This window comes from Dasypus novemcinctus, chromosome 3 (assembly GCF_030445035.2).
Source record: "Dasypus novemcinctus isolate mDasNov1 chromosome 3, mDasNov1.1.hap2, whole genome shotgun sequence".
NCBI lineage: Eukaryota > Metazoa > Chordata > Mammalia > Cingulata > Dasypodidae > Dasypus > Dasypus novemcinctus.
This window is the reverse complement of record NC_080675.1, coordinates 183,629,309-183,643,259: the sequence shown is the minus strand read 5'-3', so window position 1 is coordinate 183,643,259 and position 13,951 is coordinate 183,629,309. Positions and strand designations below refer to the sequence as shown.

The following is a 13,951-nucleotide window of genomic DNA, read 5'->3' as shown; positions in this document are numbered from 1 at the left end:
CGTTTATATGTCTCACGCAAAGAGTCATCACTTAAAAACGCTCTCTTCTCACACTATTCAACTTTCCCAGGAAGGTGTAACAGGCTCTTTCCTTCTCCCCTTCTGCACTAAAAAAACCCAGACTTCAAAAATACACAAAGTAAATCCATTTTAGAGACAGACACTCAACTTTCATTTTTAGTTCATGATGATTATGGTGGAATAAATCGCTAAAAACATCATCACATGTGCGGCCCATGCAAATCACATTTCCTCTAAAAAGCTTGAGGATGCATTTTGCGGAGCTTGTGAATGACTCCCTCAGGGCTGAGTGACAGTCACTACAACGCAACACTTGGCCTTAGTATTTCTCTCTCAGCTAAAACAGAGATAAGATGTCAAGGTCTCTGATAAAAGTATATTTTGAATGTTCTAGGATTTCTGCTGAACATATTTTCCTTAAAATTAATTATTGATACATTGTGACTCAACGTCTATAAGATTCAAGGGAAAGCCTTCTGCACTCCACCACAGAGTTAGGGTGATCTGCTCCCTACCCCCGAAGACGGCGACCAACAATAGTGACTCATCACTGACACATTCTCTACTTAAGAGGCCGTGGGCACGGGACGCTGGCCGCTGTCCCCAGGCCGTGGAAACCTCAGTTCTTCCGTCACCGGTGCAGAAGGTATTTGTGCCTAAAGGGTGGCGGGGGGCGAGGGGGTGGACTTACCTTCCAGCAGGTCTCTGGCCAGACCAGGTTCTGCCCCCGTGGACCGAACAAAGTCTGACAGGACTGCGTCCATATCAAGAGTCATGGGATCGCGCAGGAGGGCCGCCCAGCACTCGGCCGAGGTGGGGTTGGGGAGCAGGCTAGAAACCATCCACCTGGGGGAGAGACGGACAGGCGGCTCACCACGGCTGGAAAGGGAGCGCGAGCGTGGCGCAGGGGCCCCGGGACGAGGGGTGTTCCCAGGCGGTCGGGAGAACGGCCTCGTCTTCATGAAGGACTACGTGCTCCGAAAGAGCGGGGGCACTCACCTTACCACCCGACCAGCCCTCTGCTGTGCCACCCGAGAAAACACAGAAACACCCCGGTGCACTTCGATGCGTTAATGTGGCAGCAGTAGTTTCGAATCCTCTCCCTCGTTACACAGGAGCCGTCAGTATAGAAACGGGCACACCTCCAAAGGCACGGCGTTACCTGCCATATCCCAACTCCACCTTCATCCAGGAGCCACCCCCAGCCTTCGCCCCTCACCTGGTCCTTAGGAAATACTTGAGGTTGGCTGGATTCTCAGTCAACGCAACTGTCAGACCTGCTGAAGGTGATCCGACAGAAGTCATAAGGGAGTCAGACTTCCCAGGCAAAGCCATCCCAGCCGGGTTGGACCACAGGGCGACCGCACCACCCAGCTGCCGGGCAAAGCTCCGCCATGCCCAGTGCAGGGCAGGTTTCACACCAGCAAAACGGTGTGGAGCCAGGGATGGATGAAACGCAAGTGCACCCACCCTTGTGTTATAGGTAAGGGTTGGCCAGCTGTGGCCTGTGGACCAAATCCAGCCTATGCCATCTGTCTTTGTAAATAAAGTTTTATTGGAACGCAGTCACACGCACTCATTTATGTATCTCTGGCTGCAGAGTTGAGTGGCTGCATCAGGGACGTAACAGTCTGCGAAGCTACAAAGCGTCAAATATTTCCCATCTGGCCCTTTAGAGAAAAAAGTTTGTTGGCCCCACTGTAGGTGAAGAAAACTTTTATACTAGCAAGTATGTAATTAAATCAAGAACTTTAATGGCGTCTGAGAAAAATGCTTGGCAATAGTACCCTTTCCTGTACACTGGCTGATGAGAAAGGCAGGTGCTTTCCCTGGTCACATTTTTCATCTATTTATTCAAAAGCAAAACTGATTTAGCAACTAATATGGAAGCTGAGTTCTTGAATCCAAAAGCTGCTGATCTGGGGAGAGAGGTGGCTCCTTGTAACAGCCAATGGTTTGTAGAAACCAAAATGTGGACACCAGGGAGCTGACCGTAGCGGAGTCCTTCCTTCTCAGCCCTCTCTGGGGACAGCTGGGAGACGCCTGCAGTCCAGCCCCCTGTATTTCTCTTGCTAGAGATAACTGAAAAATTTTCCATACTGATACTTCCATTTCCCACCTGGCACCACCAGGCTCATTCTGGCCTTTGCCCTTTCCTTATTTGTAACTTCCTTTCCAAGACTAAGAAATCTGGCTCTCATCTGTAATTAATTTTTGTTCGGCCCCAGTATATAAATGGTTTCAGAATTCTTAACCCATCCTCCCGTGAGGAACTAATTTAGCACGTAGAGTACAGCGTTTGTGATTATTTCCTCTTGTTTTCAGCCATGTGGTTAGGCTGTTTTCCGTTATTTAGGTCAGCAACTTCTTCTCCATTCCTTCCATGTAGTCATGTTGTATTTTCTTTTTATCCAGGTAGAGTTAAAATTTGTCAAGAAAGGTTTTTGAAAGTGACCAAGAAAAAATTGGGCATGGATCCTAAAAGTTGCGGGTTTCCCACATCGCCCATCTTGCAGCGCGCTTGAGAAACTGGGCAGAAACCTGCCCCGAGCCGTCCACGGCCAAGGGGCCTGTGGCAGCAGCTGAGGCCCTTGCCTGCAGCGCTGTGAAACGCCCTCGCGGAGCCGCTCGGAGCGTGAGGCCCGACTGCGCACCCTCCCAGGGGGCAGGTGGGCGTGGCTTGTGGAAACGGCCCTAGACCCCCGGGGCCAGCTAAGTGCAGGGTGACAAGTGGGGCCCCGCACAGCGGCCGAGGCTCACGCGGTGCTGGGACGCCAGGGGCTTCAGCGGGCCCGTGGCAGGCCGTGGCAGGAGCCGTTCTCGGGGGCCAGCGCGGGGGCCGAGGCCCCCTCAGCGGGGCCTGTGGAGCCACAGGCTGGCAGTGGAGGCGCCACCCACGTCCAGAGCCCCGAGGAGAGGGGTCCATGAGGGGCAGGCGGCCCAGGCCCCAGAGCAGCACCGTGTCCCTGCCCGACGGGCACCGCCCGTGCCGGGCTGCGCCCCCTGCCCGGCCTCTCCCCCTGCCCAGCCTCTCCTCCCTACCCAGCTTCTCCTCCCTCCTCGGCCTCTCCTCCCTGCCCGGCCTCTCCTCCCTGCCCAGCCTCTCCTCCCTCCTCAGCCTCTCCTCCCTGCCCAGCTTCTCCTCCCTCCTCAGCCTCTCCTCCCTGCCCAGCCTCTCCTCCCTCCTCAGCCTCTCCCCACCCCCCCGGCCCTCCTGCCTGCCCAGCCCTGGAAGTCCCGAGCAAGCTGACAAGCCAGCATGGGAGGGGCCAGCTCAGATAGGAGGGAGCCCCCCTGTGCGCTCCCCAAGGCAGGTGCCCAAGCCCGGGGAGGTGGGGCGGCGACAAGCTCCTGCTGAAGGCGAGCCTGGAGGACCGTGCTCAGGGCTGACCACCTGGGGTCCTGGCTCCCTGAGGGTGGCTGGACACGGAAGGAGGTGGCCTGGGCACCTCTGTGGCTCTGAAGGGGTGGCGCACTCCCACCACTGCAAGGGGCGCTGTGGGGAGCCTAACTCCCACACCCCTGACAGCTGCCCCTGCCTGGGGCTAAGTTCTGAGACGGCCGCGTGGGCCTCAGGGCCAGGAGGCGGCCGGCTCGAGCGGCACGGCCAGTGCCGGGTGACCTGCGGCTGCCCTGGGAGCCTGTACCAGTTTGATATGGTTATGAATTCCAAAAAGAGATGCTGGGTTATGTTTATAATCTGGTCTGTACCTGGGCATGATGGAGTTGTGACTGGGGCTTTGATTGAGCCACGTCATTAGGGCGTTGAGTCCCTGCCCCTTGGTGGGTGGGGACTCACAGATAACAGGCATGGCACAGGACAGAGTTGAGGATTCTTAATGGAGTTTTGATTTTGAGTTTGATGCTGAAGACTTAAACTGGAGCACTGGGAAGTAAGCTCACAGAGGAAAGAGAAGCCAGCCCCAGGAAGGAAGGAACCTTGAAGCCAGAGAAAAGCAAGCCCCAGGAACATAGGAACCCAGGAAGCCTGAACCCTCGCAGATGTCGGCAGCCATCTTGTTCCAACACATGGAAATAGACTTTGGTGAGGAAGTAACTCATGCTTTAAGGCCTGGTAGCTGTAAGCTCCTACCCCAAATAAATACCCTTAATAAAAACCAACCAATTTCTGGTGTTTTGCACTAGCACCCCCTTTGGCGAATACAGAGTCCATCTGCACATCCCCAGGAGGGGGGTACAGTTCCCCTGACTGCAAGGCTGAGGGAGCTCTGGGCGTGCCGGGAAGCACTCGCTTTTGTCACAGCAGCTCCTGAGTCTGGCAGGGTGCACCCAGAAAATAAGAAAATTATTTGACCTGATGTATATGGTCCCAATTAGGAAATCGCCGTCTTCCTCCTTCCCACGGGCTGGAGCCTCAGCCAGGAGCCCCGGTCCTTGTGTTGCTTCCACCTGGGGACAAACCAGAAAAGAAGGGCATGTCACTCTCTCAGAGCACTGGGCCTGCTCCCCACCCCCCATTCCGGGGTCTCGGGCTTGCCTGCACCCAAGGGGGCTTCGACAGCCAGGGGCTGCCTCTATGCCGTTCACCCGTGCAAGCCTCAAGACCTTCGAGTGCGACCAGCCACCAGCGGGAAACACACTTCATCTGGCCGTTTTTATATCCTATGAAGCGGGTCACCGCGACGTGAGCCTGACGCCGTCTTACCAGGAGACTTCATGCCCACATCTCCTCCTCCGTGCAACGCCCTTGACAATGAGGACCTGAGGGAGCATTTCTGTCTAAGGAGCTCCTGTGCACCTCGAAGCTGACGTCTTAGGGCAACCCCTGCCATCACCGCGAGCCTCCGCGGCCATGCACCACGGGGCGGGCACCACGGGGCCATGCACCATGGGGCGGGCACCATGGGGCCGGGAACCACGGGGCGGGCACCACGGGGCAGGCACCACGAGGCGGGCACCACGGAGTGGGCACCACAGGGCGGGCACCACGGGGCCATGCACCATGGGGCCACGAACCACAAGACAGGTACCACGGGACCATGCACCACGGGGCGGGCACCACGGGGCCATGCACCACGGGGCGGGCACCACGAGGCCAGGCACCATGGGGTGGGCACCACGGGGCCGGGCACCACGGGGTGGGCACCACGAGGCGGGCACCACAGGGCGGGCACCATGGGGCCACGAACTATGAGACAGGTACCATGGGACCATGCACCAAGGGGCGGGCACCACAAGGCAGGTACCACGGGGTGGGCACCACGGGGCCATGAACCACGAGACAGGTACCACGGGATCATGCACCATGGGGCGGGCGCCACGAGGTGGGCACCACGGGGCCGGGTACCACGGGGCCATGCACCACGGGTTGGGCACCACGGGGTCGGGCACCATGGGGCCATGAACCACGAGACAGGTACCACGGGACCATGCACCACAGGGCGGGCACCACGGGGCGGGCACCACGGGACCAGGCACCATGGGGCCACGAACCACGAGACGGGTACCACGGGACCATGCGCCATGGGGCGGGCACCACGGGGCGGGCGCCACGTGGCCGTTCTTGTAAGTGAAGGAGCCGTGCCAGAGGGACCCAGGTCCCCGCACCTCACCCCCTGTGCGCCGAGCCCCCTTGGAATCGCGGTGCTGTGTCCCCTGACCCCCTTTAGGGCTGAAACTCCCGCGCTGCCCAGGAGTCCAGCATCGGGGGCCGCAGAGCTGTGCGCCTCTGGAGCCTGCAGGGTTTGGGGGGCGTTTGGCGCCTTCGGCAGCACCGCGCGGCTGGGTGGCCTGTCCCGCCGTCCCGTGCCGGGCCCACGTCCTCCCTGCTGACGGCCCTGCTGCCGCCAGGGTTAAGGCCGACCCGGGCAGCTTGGCCTTGTCTTAATCGGATCTTCAGAAATCCTTTTCCCGGGGGCGCCACACCCACGCGCAGGCGTTAGGGCTTGAGCACGGACACGGGCGATCCGTGACGCCGGCCGGAGCCAGAGGGAGCAGCCGCAGCTCGGCGTCACCGGAGCCGGGAGCGAGAGACGCTGCCGGGGGCCTCAGGTGACAGAGCGGCCAAGTGGCCCGCGGGCCGGCCGGCCAGCAGAGACCCCCGGGCAGACCCCAGCCCCTGGCCCTTCGCAGTGCGCGCCTGTGATCCGCACCCTTTGACGTGTTTTTAGCGGCGAGGACCCTGAAACGCCGCCGCCTCCTCGAAACCCAAGGCTGCCGCTCGTCTCCATCACGCGGGCGGAGCGCCTCCTGCCCGCTCTTCTGTTTAGGCCACCGGGCGGCGACGAGGTTCAGACACAAAGAGCTGGGAGCCCCGGGGGCTCCTTCAGGCGAGAGGGGGCGCCCAGGCAGGCCTCAGGCTGCTGGAGGGCCTGGTGGGGGGTGACGCGCCGACCGGGAGCCAGACTGCAGGGCAGGAGGCGGCGGGGAACACGAGGCTTGCAGCAGGATCTGATTCTCAGCAACTTCTGAGTCGCAGCGGCCTGGATCAAACACGGCTGCGTTATGCTCGTCATCACCGGGCACTGGACGGGCACAGGACAGGGCAGTGAAGGCTGCGGTCGGGACTCGGTGCAGATGCCGGGCAGGGGCTGGTGGGCCGAGCTCAGGACACAGAGAAGGACCTCGGGCAGCAAACGGGGCAGCCGCCAGCGTCCACCTCCCCAGCCTGGGCTACCTGCTCTATTCTCCACCATGACGTCCGACTGCCCCTCCTCGCGACGTGAGCTGTCGATGGTCGTCGCCGAGACCCAGCAACTCACGAGGGGCTGAACACAGTGAAACAGCATTCTTTCATTCCTTCTTTAATCAGTGGAAAACCCGCACAAAGGGAAACCTCCACCGACCTACCATTCAGTTACCCAGTGACAGACGATAATTAGAAGAGGCAAGGTCAATGGTTGATTCCTTTCCTCTTTTCACCATTTGTCCATTCACCTTTTTATTGGATGTGTTGGTTCACTAGCTTACTCTAAGGTGACTAGTTTTCTCCTTTTAAAAAGATTTTGTACTTGTGGATTCGCACACGTTCGACGCGCTTCGCTCCACTGCAGGTACTTGACTGAAGCTCTCGTCTTCCCGACCGTGTCTGGGGGAAGCTTCTGAGGTTGGCTGCCGCGTCCTGTGCTAAGAGCGCTCACTCTGCTATCGCCGATAGCCGCCCTGCTCTCAGGTGGGACACGGTGTTGCAGGCTCACCTCGTACATCTCCCGACCCAGATCTGGTACCAGCCACTGCTCCAATGGACCGTTCCGTGTGGGTGGACTTTCGAGACCGCAGCCTGTGCTGGATGTACCCGCTGCTGCTGGGTTATGGCTTATAGGACTTTTTAGTGGGCAAAGCTATGAAATATGCTTGATTTAAGGTCAAACATACCTGGAGTTCTTTCTACTATTTCCAACTTCAGTTGAGGTCTTCAGAGCTTTTACTTAGCCTCCTTCATCCCCCACCAAATCCGTCAGGAATGATGGAATATTCCATAAGCACTCATTCAATTTACCTCACAACATCCACCTAAGAGTTTCAGGAGAACAACCCACCTCTAACACAGACAGAACGAGACAGTTTAAGGTTTGTTTATTTATAGTAATTTTTTTTGGCCTTAAGTATATCTTACTATTCTTACAGTAGGTGAACAGGCAAATCACTATGTTTTAAAGTCACTGGAAGGATTGTTCTCTGTGTGACTAGGCCACCAACCAGATACACTTTTAGGTTCATTTGTTTTGTTTTATTGTTATTTTAAAGACTGCCATTTTAAGTTATTTTACAATTTTGTAAAATACTTGCAAAGCTCCAAAGTAAAATCTCAATAACAAGGTCTGTTCAAAGTCTGACTTCTACCCTGTCTCCTCATGCTGCTTCCTTCCTCGCCCTATAATTTTGTGTCTAGTTGCATGATTGATACTTCCTTTTTTATTTTTACAATTCACACTGCATCCCATTGCTTGGGTAAATGACAACATACAACAGACACTTTTCTCCACCTTGCTTTTCTAACCTTGCAATACACCCTGTAGATCACCCTGCACCAGTATTGAGAGCTCTTCTACCTTCTTTATAATATCTGTAATAACTAAAGACCACAAACAACCCAAATGTTCAGAGAGCATTGCTCTGAAGCTGTGGGAAGGAATGAGGACAATTTCTTGTGTAAAGCCTTTTCATATTTTTTTCCAGTGTCTTTGAGTTAGATTCCTAGAAGTGAGACTGAATCAAAAGGCAATGCTGAAGTAATTTTGCTAGATGCTGCCAAATTGTATCCTCAGGGGTTGTGTCATTTTTCATTACACATGGCAATGGATAAACATACCTGTTTTGACATAATCTCACCTACGGAGTATATAGGATATTTGCCAATGTCGTAGGTGAGAAATGGGATCTTAATATGGTTTTAATGTGCATTTCTCTCACTAGGAGCAAAACTAGCATCTTCTCACATGACTAAGACCTTTTTTTCATTTATCTCTAAACTGTATAATTCTCTGATCCTCTTTTTCTCCCTTTAAATCGAGTTGTTGGTCTTTATTTCCCCCATCATTAGTAGCTCATACATACTAGGGAAAGTAACACTTTTTCTATAGTACATATGGAAAATATTTCCCCAGTCATTTGCCTTTTTATTTTGCTTATGGAGTCTTTCCTTATAATTAAAAAAATGTTTATAAGTATTTGTGATGGTTAGGTTAATGTGTCAACCAGGTAATGTGTCGGCCAGGTAATTGTGCCCAGTTGTGGCCAAGCAAGCAGTGCGCTAACTGTAATACAAGGACGTTGCTGGACTTTGGTCAGTGAGTTGAGTGTGTAGATGGCTGATCACATCTACAGCCAACCAAGGAGATTGCTGTCAGCAAGGAGGGATGTTTTATCCAATCACTTGAATGCAAAAGGGAAGTGATTTCAGCATTCAGAGAGAGTTTTCCAGTTCCTCTCCTGACAGCCATCGTTTCCTGGGAATCATCAAGGACCTTCATGGTAGCCCTAGGTTTGCAGACTGCCTGCGGGATCTGGACTTGGGGATCTCCACGGTCATGTGAAGGCGTTTTATAATCTCATATTATTGACAGATATCTCCTATTGATTCTGTTTCTGTAGAGAACCCTGACTGACACAATATTTATCTATCTTTTTCCCTTCTTGTTTCTGGATTTTGAATCTCACTTTGAACCTTTCATTGCTCTCAGATTATAAATTCACCCCTATTTCTTTCTATAATGGTTTCCTTTCTTTCTTTTTTTTTTTTTTTACTTTTAGATGCAGTTGAAATTGATCCAGGGCAACATGTGCAAGTGGATCCAATTTCACCATTTCCCCATGTCTACCCGGTAATCTCAACACCACTGACGAAAAAGCCCATCTTTACTCCACTTACAGTAGATGCCTCCATTATCTTCTGCTAAATTTGCCCATGCAGTTGCATCTGTATATTTGTGCCTTGGTATTTGTAAATGGTATCCTTTCACTGACTGTATAAAAAACACTACTCATTTCTATATGGTAGATCTACACTCTTCTCTTTTACTATGTTGTTAGTGTTGGTAACAATTCTCCAGATATACAATCATATCAAATGCATACAGAGATTGGTTTTACTCTTCTTTTTCAATTTTTAAGCTTCTAATAGTTTTCTCTTGCCTGACTGCATTGACTAATGTCTCTAATATAAGATTAAATATTAGTAGAGACAATAGACATCTTTGCTTTGCTCCTAAGTTTAATGGGAATAACTTTGGTGTTTTCACATTAAGTAAGATGCTGGCTGCGGATTTGGGAGAGGAGTTTAAAAAATTATGTATCTATATATATACATTTCTCTATTTTTTCTCCCTAAAGAAATGGCTTTGTTTAGACTTTCTATCTCTATGGGGTTCAATTTTGTTAAATTACATTTCCCTAGAGATTTAACAATGTTTTAAAGTGTATTTAAGTGGGCTTGACAATGAAACAGATTCACATACGTAAATACAGGTTAAAGAACTATCCGTAACCTCTTTTACTGAATGTTTTTTTTAATCAAAGATGGATGTTGATTTTCATATGATAGTTCACTTTAGATCTATTAATATGAAGAATTCTATTGATAGATTTTTTGATATTGAACCTCTCTCATATTTTTGGAGTAATCCCCCCTTAGTCATCTATGGAGTGCTTTTTTTGGACTGTTTGATTCAGTTTGCTAATTTTTATTTAATATGCTTATATGATACGAGACCGTGAGAACGGTCTATGGTTTTTAATCTCTGGGCCGTCTTTGTCAGGCCTTACAGTCAATGCTCTTTTTCTTTTCAACACTCTGCAGCACCTCGCACAGCACTGGGGCATTTGGCAGCTGCAGGTTTGGGGGTCTCACCTGTGAAGCAGTCTGTTTTGAATGCTTTCTAGCAGGGAGCTCTCTTACAACTTAATTTTCTTCTATGGACATTCCTTTGTTTAGACCCTCTAGCTCTCTGGGGTTAAATATTTTTAAAAATTAGTTTCCTGGAGATTCATCAGATTTATCAAGGTTTCTAAATGTACTTGGACAGCACTGGACAATGAAAGAAATCCTTCCTCAGGGTCTGAATCCCCCGTTGTGCCCACATGAAGACAGGGCACACCTGGGCGTGAGAACGCCGTCGGTGCCACATGTGCGCGCGGTGAGTTAACTCGCACCCACGCCAGGGCTTCGCAAGGCCAGCCGCTTTATTCTGTTTTCCTGAAGCTCAGGGTTCCTGGGCAGAGTCGCGATTCCTCACAGACCTGCGTGGGTCCCGCGCGCAACGCTGCCCCTTTGCAGGAATCATCAAAACCTTCAAAAGTCCTTTGAAACACATTATGCACACAGAGGCGCGATCAGAAGCAAACCAGCGCCTGGGCTGGCGCTTCCATCGCACCTTTCAATGACTTTCTCTCGGTGTGGGAAGATGAAAGAGCAGTCTCTCCTAAAATTTATACTCTGGAAAATAATATGAAAAGCATTCAAGAGTGAGTGTAAACTCTGCTGAGGTTTTCTGTTGTGCCACTGAAACGATATACGAATGGATGGAATGCCTAATTCTTCAAGCACTCTTAAAATGAGAGCAGGTGTATTTTTCATCCCCTGCCAGGGCTCACGGCCCCAAATGCATAACCAACTGCAGCCCCTTTTGAGCCACTTCCTGCCTTGCACTCACAGTCCTTGGGCAAATCTTGAAGAAACTACAAGGAATAATCCTCATTTACTCTGCAGCTGGGGCTCGAGGGTGGACGTGAGCTTGCAAGGCCGCGAGGCACGGCGGCACCTCTCTGACTCGTGGAGATCGACCGCGCCCCTGCCTCGTGCAGCGTGCACACCTGGGAGACCCCCTCATGGAATCTGGATGGCTGGGGTTCTCTTACTGGCTGTCGGTTTTGCAAATCCAGCTGCTAGCCCGACCAAGCCCCGTGTGCCGTGAATGAGGGCTTAAAGAGATCCAGACCTCACCCTCAGCAGGCTTATCCTTCCTACCGACTCCAATCCTTTTATTTGGCTCTTCTTCAGGGACAAGAAGGAGCTCGTGCTGCTACCACTGTGACAGCCGGGAGAGTCCAGACTGCCACCCCTGCTTGTGCCCACTTGTCTCTGGTCTGCGGGGCTTCATATCTTATTTGCCTTAATATCACCACAAGCTGGCACGGGCCTGACGCTAAATAAATCTTTGCTGAGTGAATGAGCAAAATGAAGGGAAACCACGAAACCAAGTCCCTGCTCGCCTCGCACGGGTGGACTTGAAGAGCGCCGTGCTCACCCCGGATGGGCAGGAAGACTCGAGCATCTTTTCCATGCAAATCCACTAGGATATTAGAAGGAAGGGTCTGCCCAGCAGATTAAGAAGGTGGACAGGCAGGTGACACTGGGGAGGCTGAAGGGGCACGCGCCAGGCCGGGTGGACACAGCGGGCAGAGGCCACAGGCACAATGGCCGGTGGAAACTAACGCTGTGGGCCAGGAGGGGCCAACCCCGGGGGCTCCATCCCCGAGAGGGGTTCTGTCGGGCAGCCAGCGGAGCTGGTGAGGAGAGAACCACCTGGAATGACGCGCTTTAGGAAAACAAAGAAAGGACACAGAGACCTGGCAGCAGGGCGAAAGAGGTGTCGGGAACGTAGGAGGATGCTCAGGTTCTCCCTCACGCTGCGGGGTGCAGCCCACCCGCCACCCCTTGCCTCCGGCTGGTAGGATCCTGTGGGACCTGAGGCTTCAGGGAAGGCGGCTGGCACGCGCAGGGGCCAGGCGGAGCCTCCCTGCCCCGCACCAGCCCGGCGGGCGCGTTCCCCTTGGTCGGCGCGCCCCAGTCTGCCCCCACCTCACGGGGTCCACTCGTATGTGACGGAGACAGGCTGACGGGAGGGTTTTGCTTACCTGACAGGAAGGGGCAGGCGTAACCGGAGCAGTCCTTTCCCACTCTGCCTGACCCCTTTTTATGCCTAAAACAAGAAAATGCTCTTTGGAAGTTTACCCACTGCCTTGGGCAGGCAGGAAGCAAGAAGAGAAACTCCGACAAGCACTAAGGTGGTGGAACACAAAGGCAGACCCGCCTGGTGATTGCGGTGCACGCCCGCACCGGCTTGCCCATCTCTAGACTTCCTGTTCTTTTTCTCCTCTAAACCCCCTATTTGTTCAAAGCAATTAAGCCAAATGCTCAATTCCTCGCAGTTGGACCTGTTTCTAAACGACGCATGAAGGTAGCGTAATTCTGATGCCAAAACTAGCACAAGAGCAACAGAAAAAGGCAATCATAGGTGAAAGCCATTTATAAACCTAGAAGTGAAACCTGAAAGATCAGCAAATCAATCCAAACTGCAAAACACGAAGAAGGGACCTGCCCCTCACCCACCGTGTGGGGCCTGAGAGCAGGGGCCACGGGGCTGAAGGAAACACATCCCTAGACTTCTGGGGCTGCCGGAGCACCCCCGAAACATCCCACACGGGAGGAAAACAAATATCCCTTTTCTTTAATTCCCTATTAAATCTGCTCCCTGCTATTAATAGCCAAATATGATTCTAAGGCCAATATAATAATTAAGAGGAGAAAAACCATATGATTACCTCTAAAGATGCAGAGAGTCCACATCTACTCATGTTACAAACTAGAAACAAGAGGAAACTTGCTTTACTTATTAGAGGGTATTGATCTCTGACTTATTAGGAAATACCACAGCTAACAATGAAAATGTTGGAAGCCTTTCCATTAGTGTTCAGAACAAGCCTATGACTAAGTATTGACGGATGAGAAAATCTAAATGGCTGAGACAAGATCAATACGGAAAAATGATTACTTTTCCAACATACCTACAATAGCCAAATAAAAATTTTAGTAATGGCAAAAAATCCCTTTCATAGTAGCTAACGCCAAAAAAAAAAAAAACCTCTAAATTAACTAAAGATAACAGAATAAAACTGAGAAAAGCCTTTGTCTTTTTTGAAGAAAACAAAGAATATTTATTGAGAGATAGGAAGAACACTTAAATGGATGGGAAGACTATAATTTTAAGATGCTATTCCCAAATAAATAAGATAAAGACACAGAGACCAATAAAAAATAGGCAGATTATATTAATGTGCAAATTCCTGGAAACCCAAATGATCAACCAACATAAGAAAAGGCTAATGACCCGTCCTGATAATCGGGGCAATACAAAATAAACCACCGTGCCCTCCCCCTTTCCATCGATTGGAAAACAAATCTGCGTGGGGTCCCAGCCAGTCGCAAGGGGCACGGTGGTGGTTTCGCTGCTGGCGGGAGCAGGCTCGTGGTGACGTCTTAGGGCAGTTTTCCAGAATCTAGCATTTTCTTTCAACGTGACACCAGGTAAGGAGACATTCTGCCTTACTCACGCAAGGAGCAGGGGCAGGGTCTTTGTAGCCTGCAGGGCAGCTAGCACCGTCAGAAAACACTTGTCCGCCAGCGGGAGCGCGGCGGATCCCGTAGCTGAACTGCGCCACGGACATCTACGTAAAAAGCTCCCCTGGGGAT

The 13,951-nt window shown here is 52.0% G+C and overlaps 1 protein-coding gene across 1 annotated transcript in view; it reads right to left on the bottom strand.

Annotated features, from left to right (window-relative positions):
* The window catches only part of OTUD7A (OTU deubiquitinase 7A), a 384,350-nt gene that overhangs the window by 178,440 nt on the left and 191,959 nt on the right, over positions 1-13,951 (bottom strand). The window contains exons 3-4 of the mRNA XM_058294822.2: positions 4,337-4,431; positions 713-867 (exon numbers count right to left, since the gene is read on the bottom strand). Coding sequence (XP_058150805.1) covers positions 713-863 — 151 coding nt within the window. The 5' untranslated portion in view covers positions 864-867; positions 4,337-4,431. The remainder of the gene's footprint in view (positions 1-712; positions 868-4,336; positions 4,432-13,951) is intronic.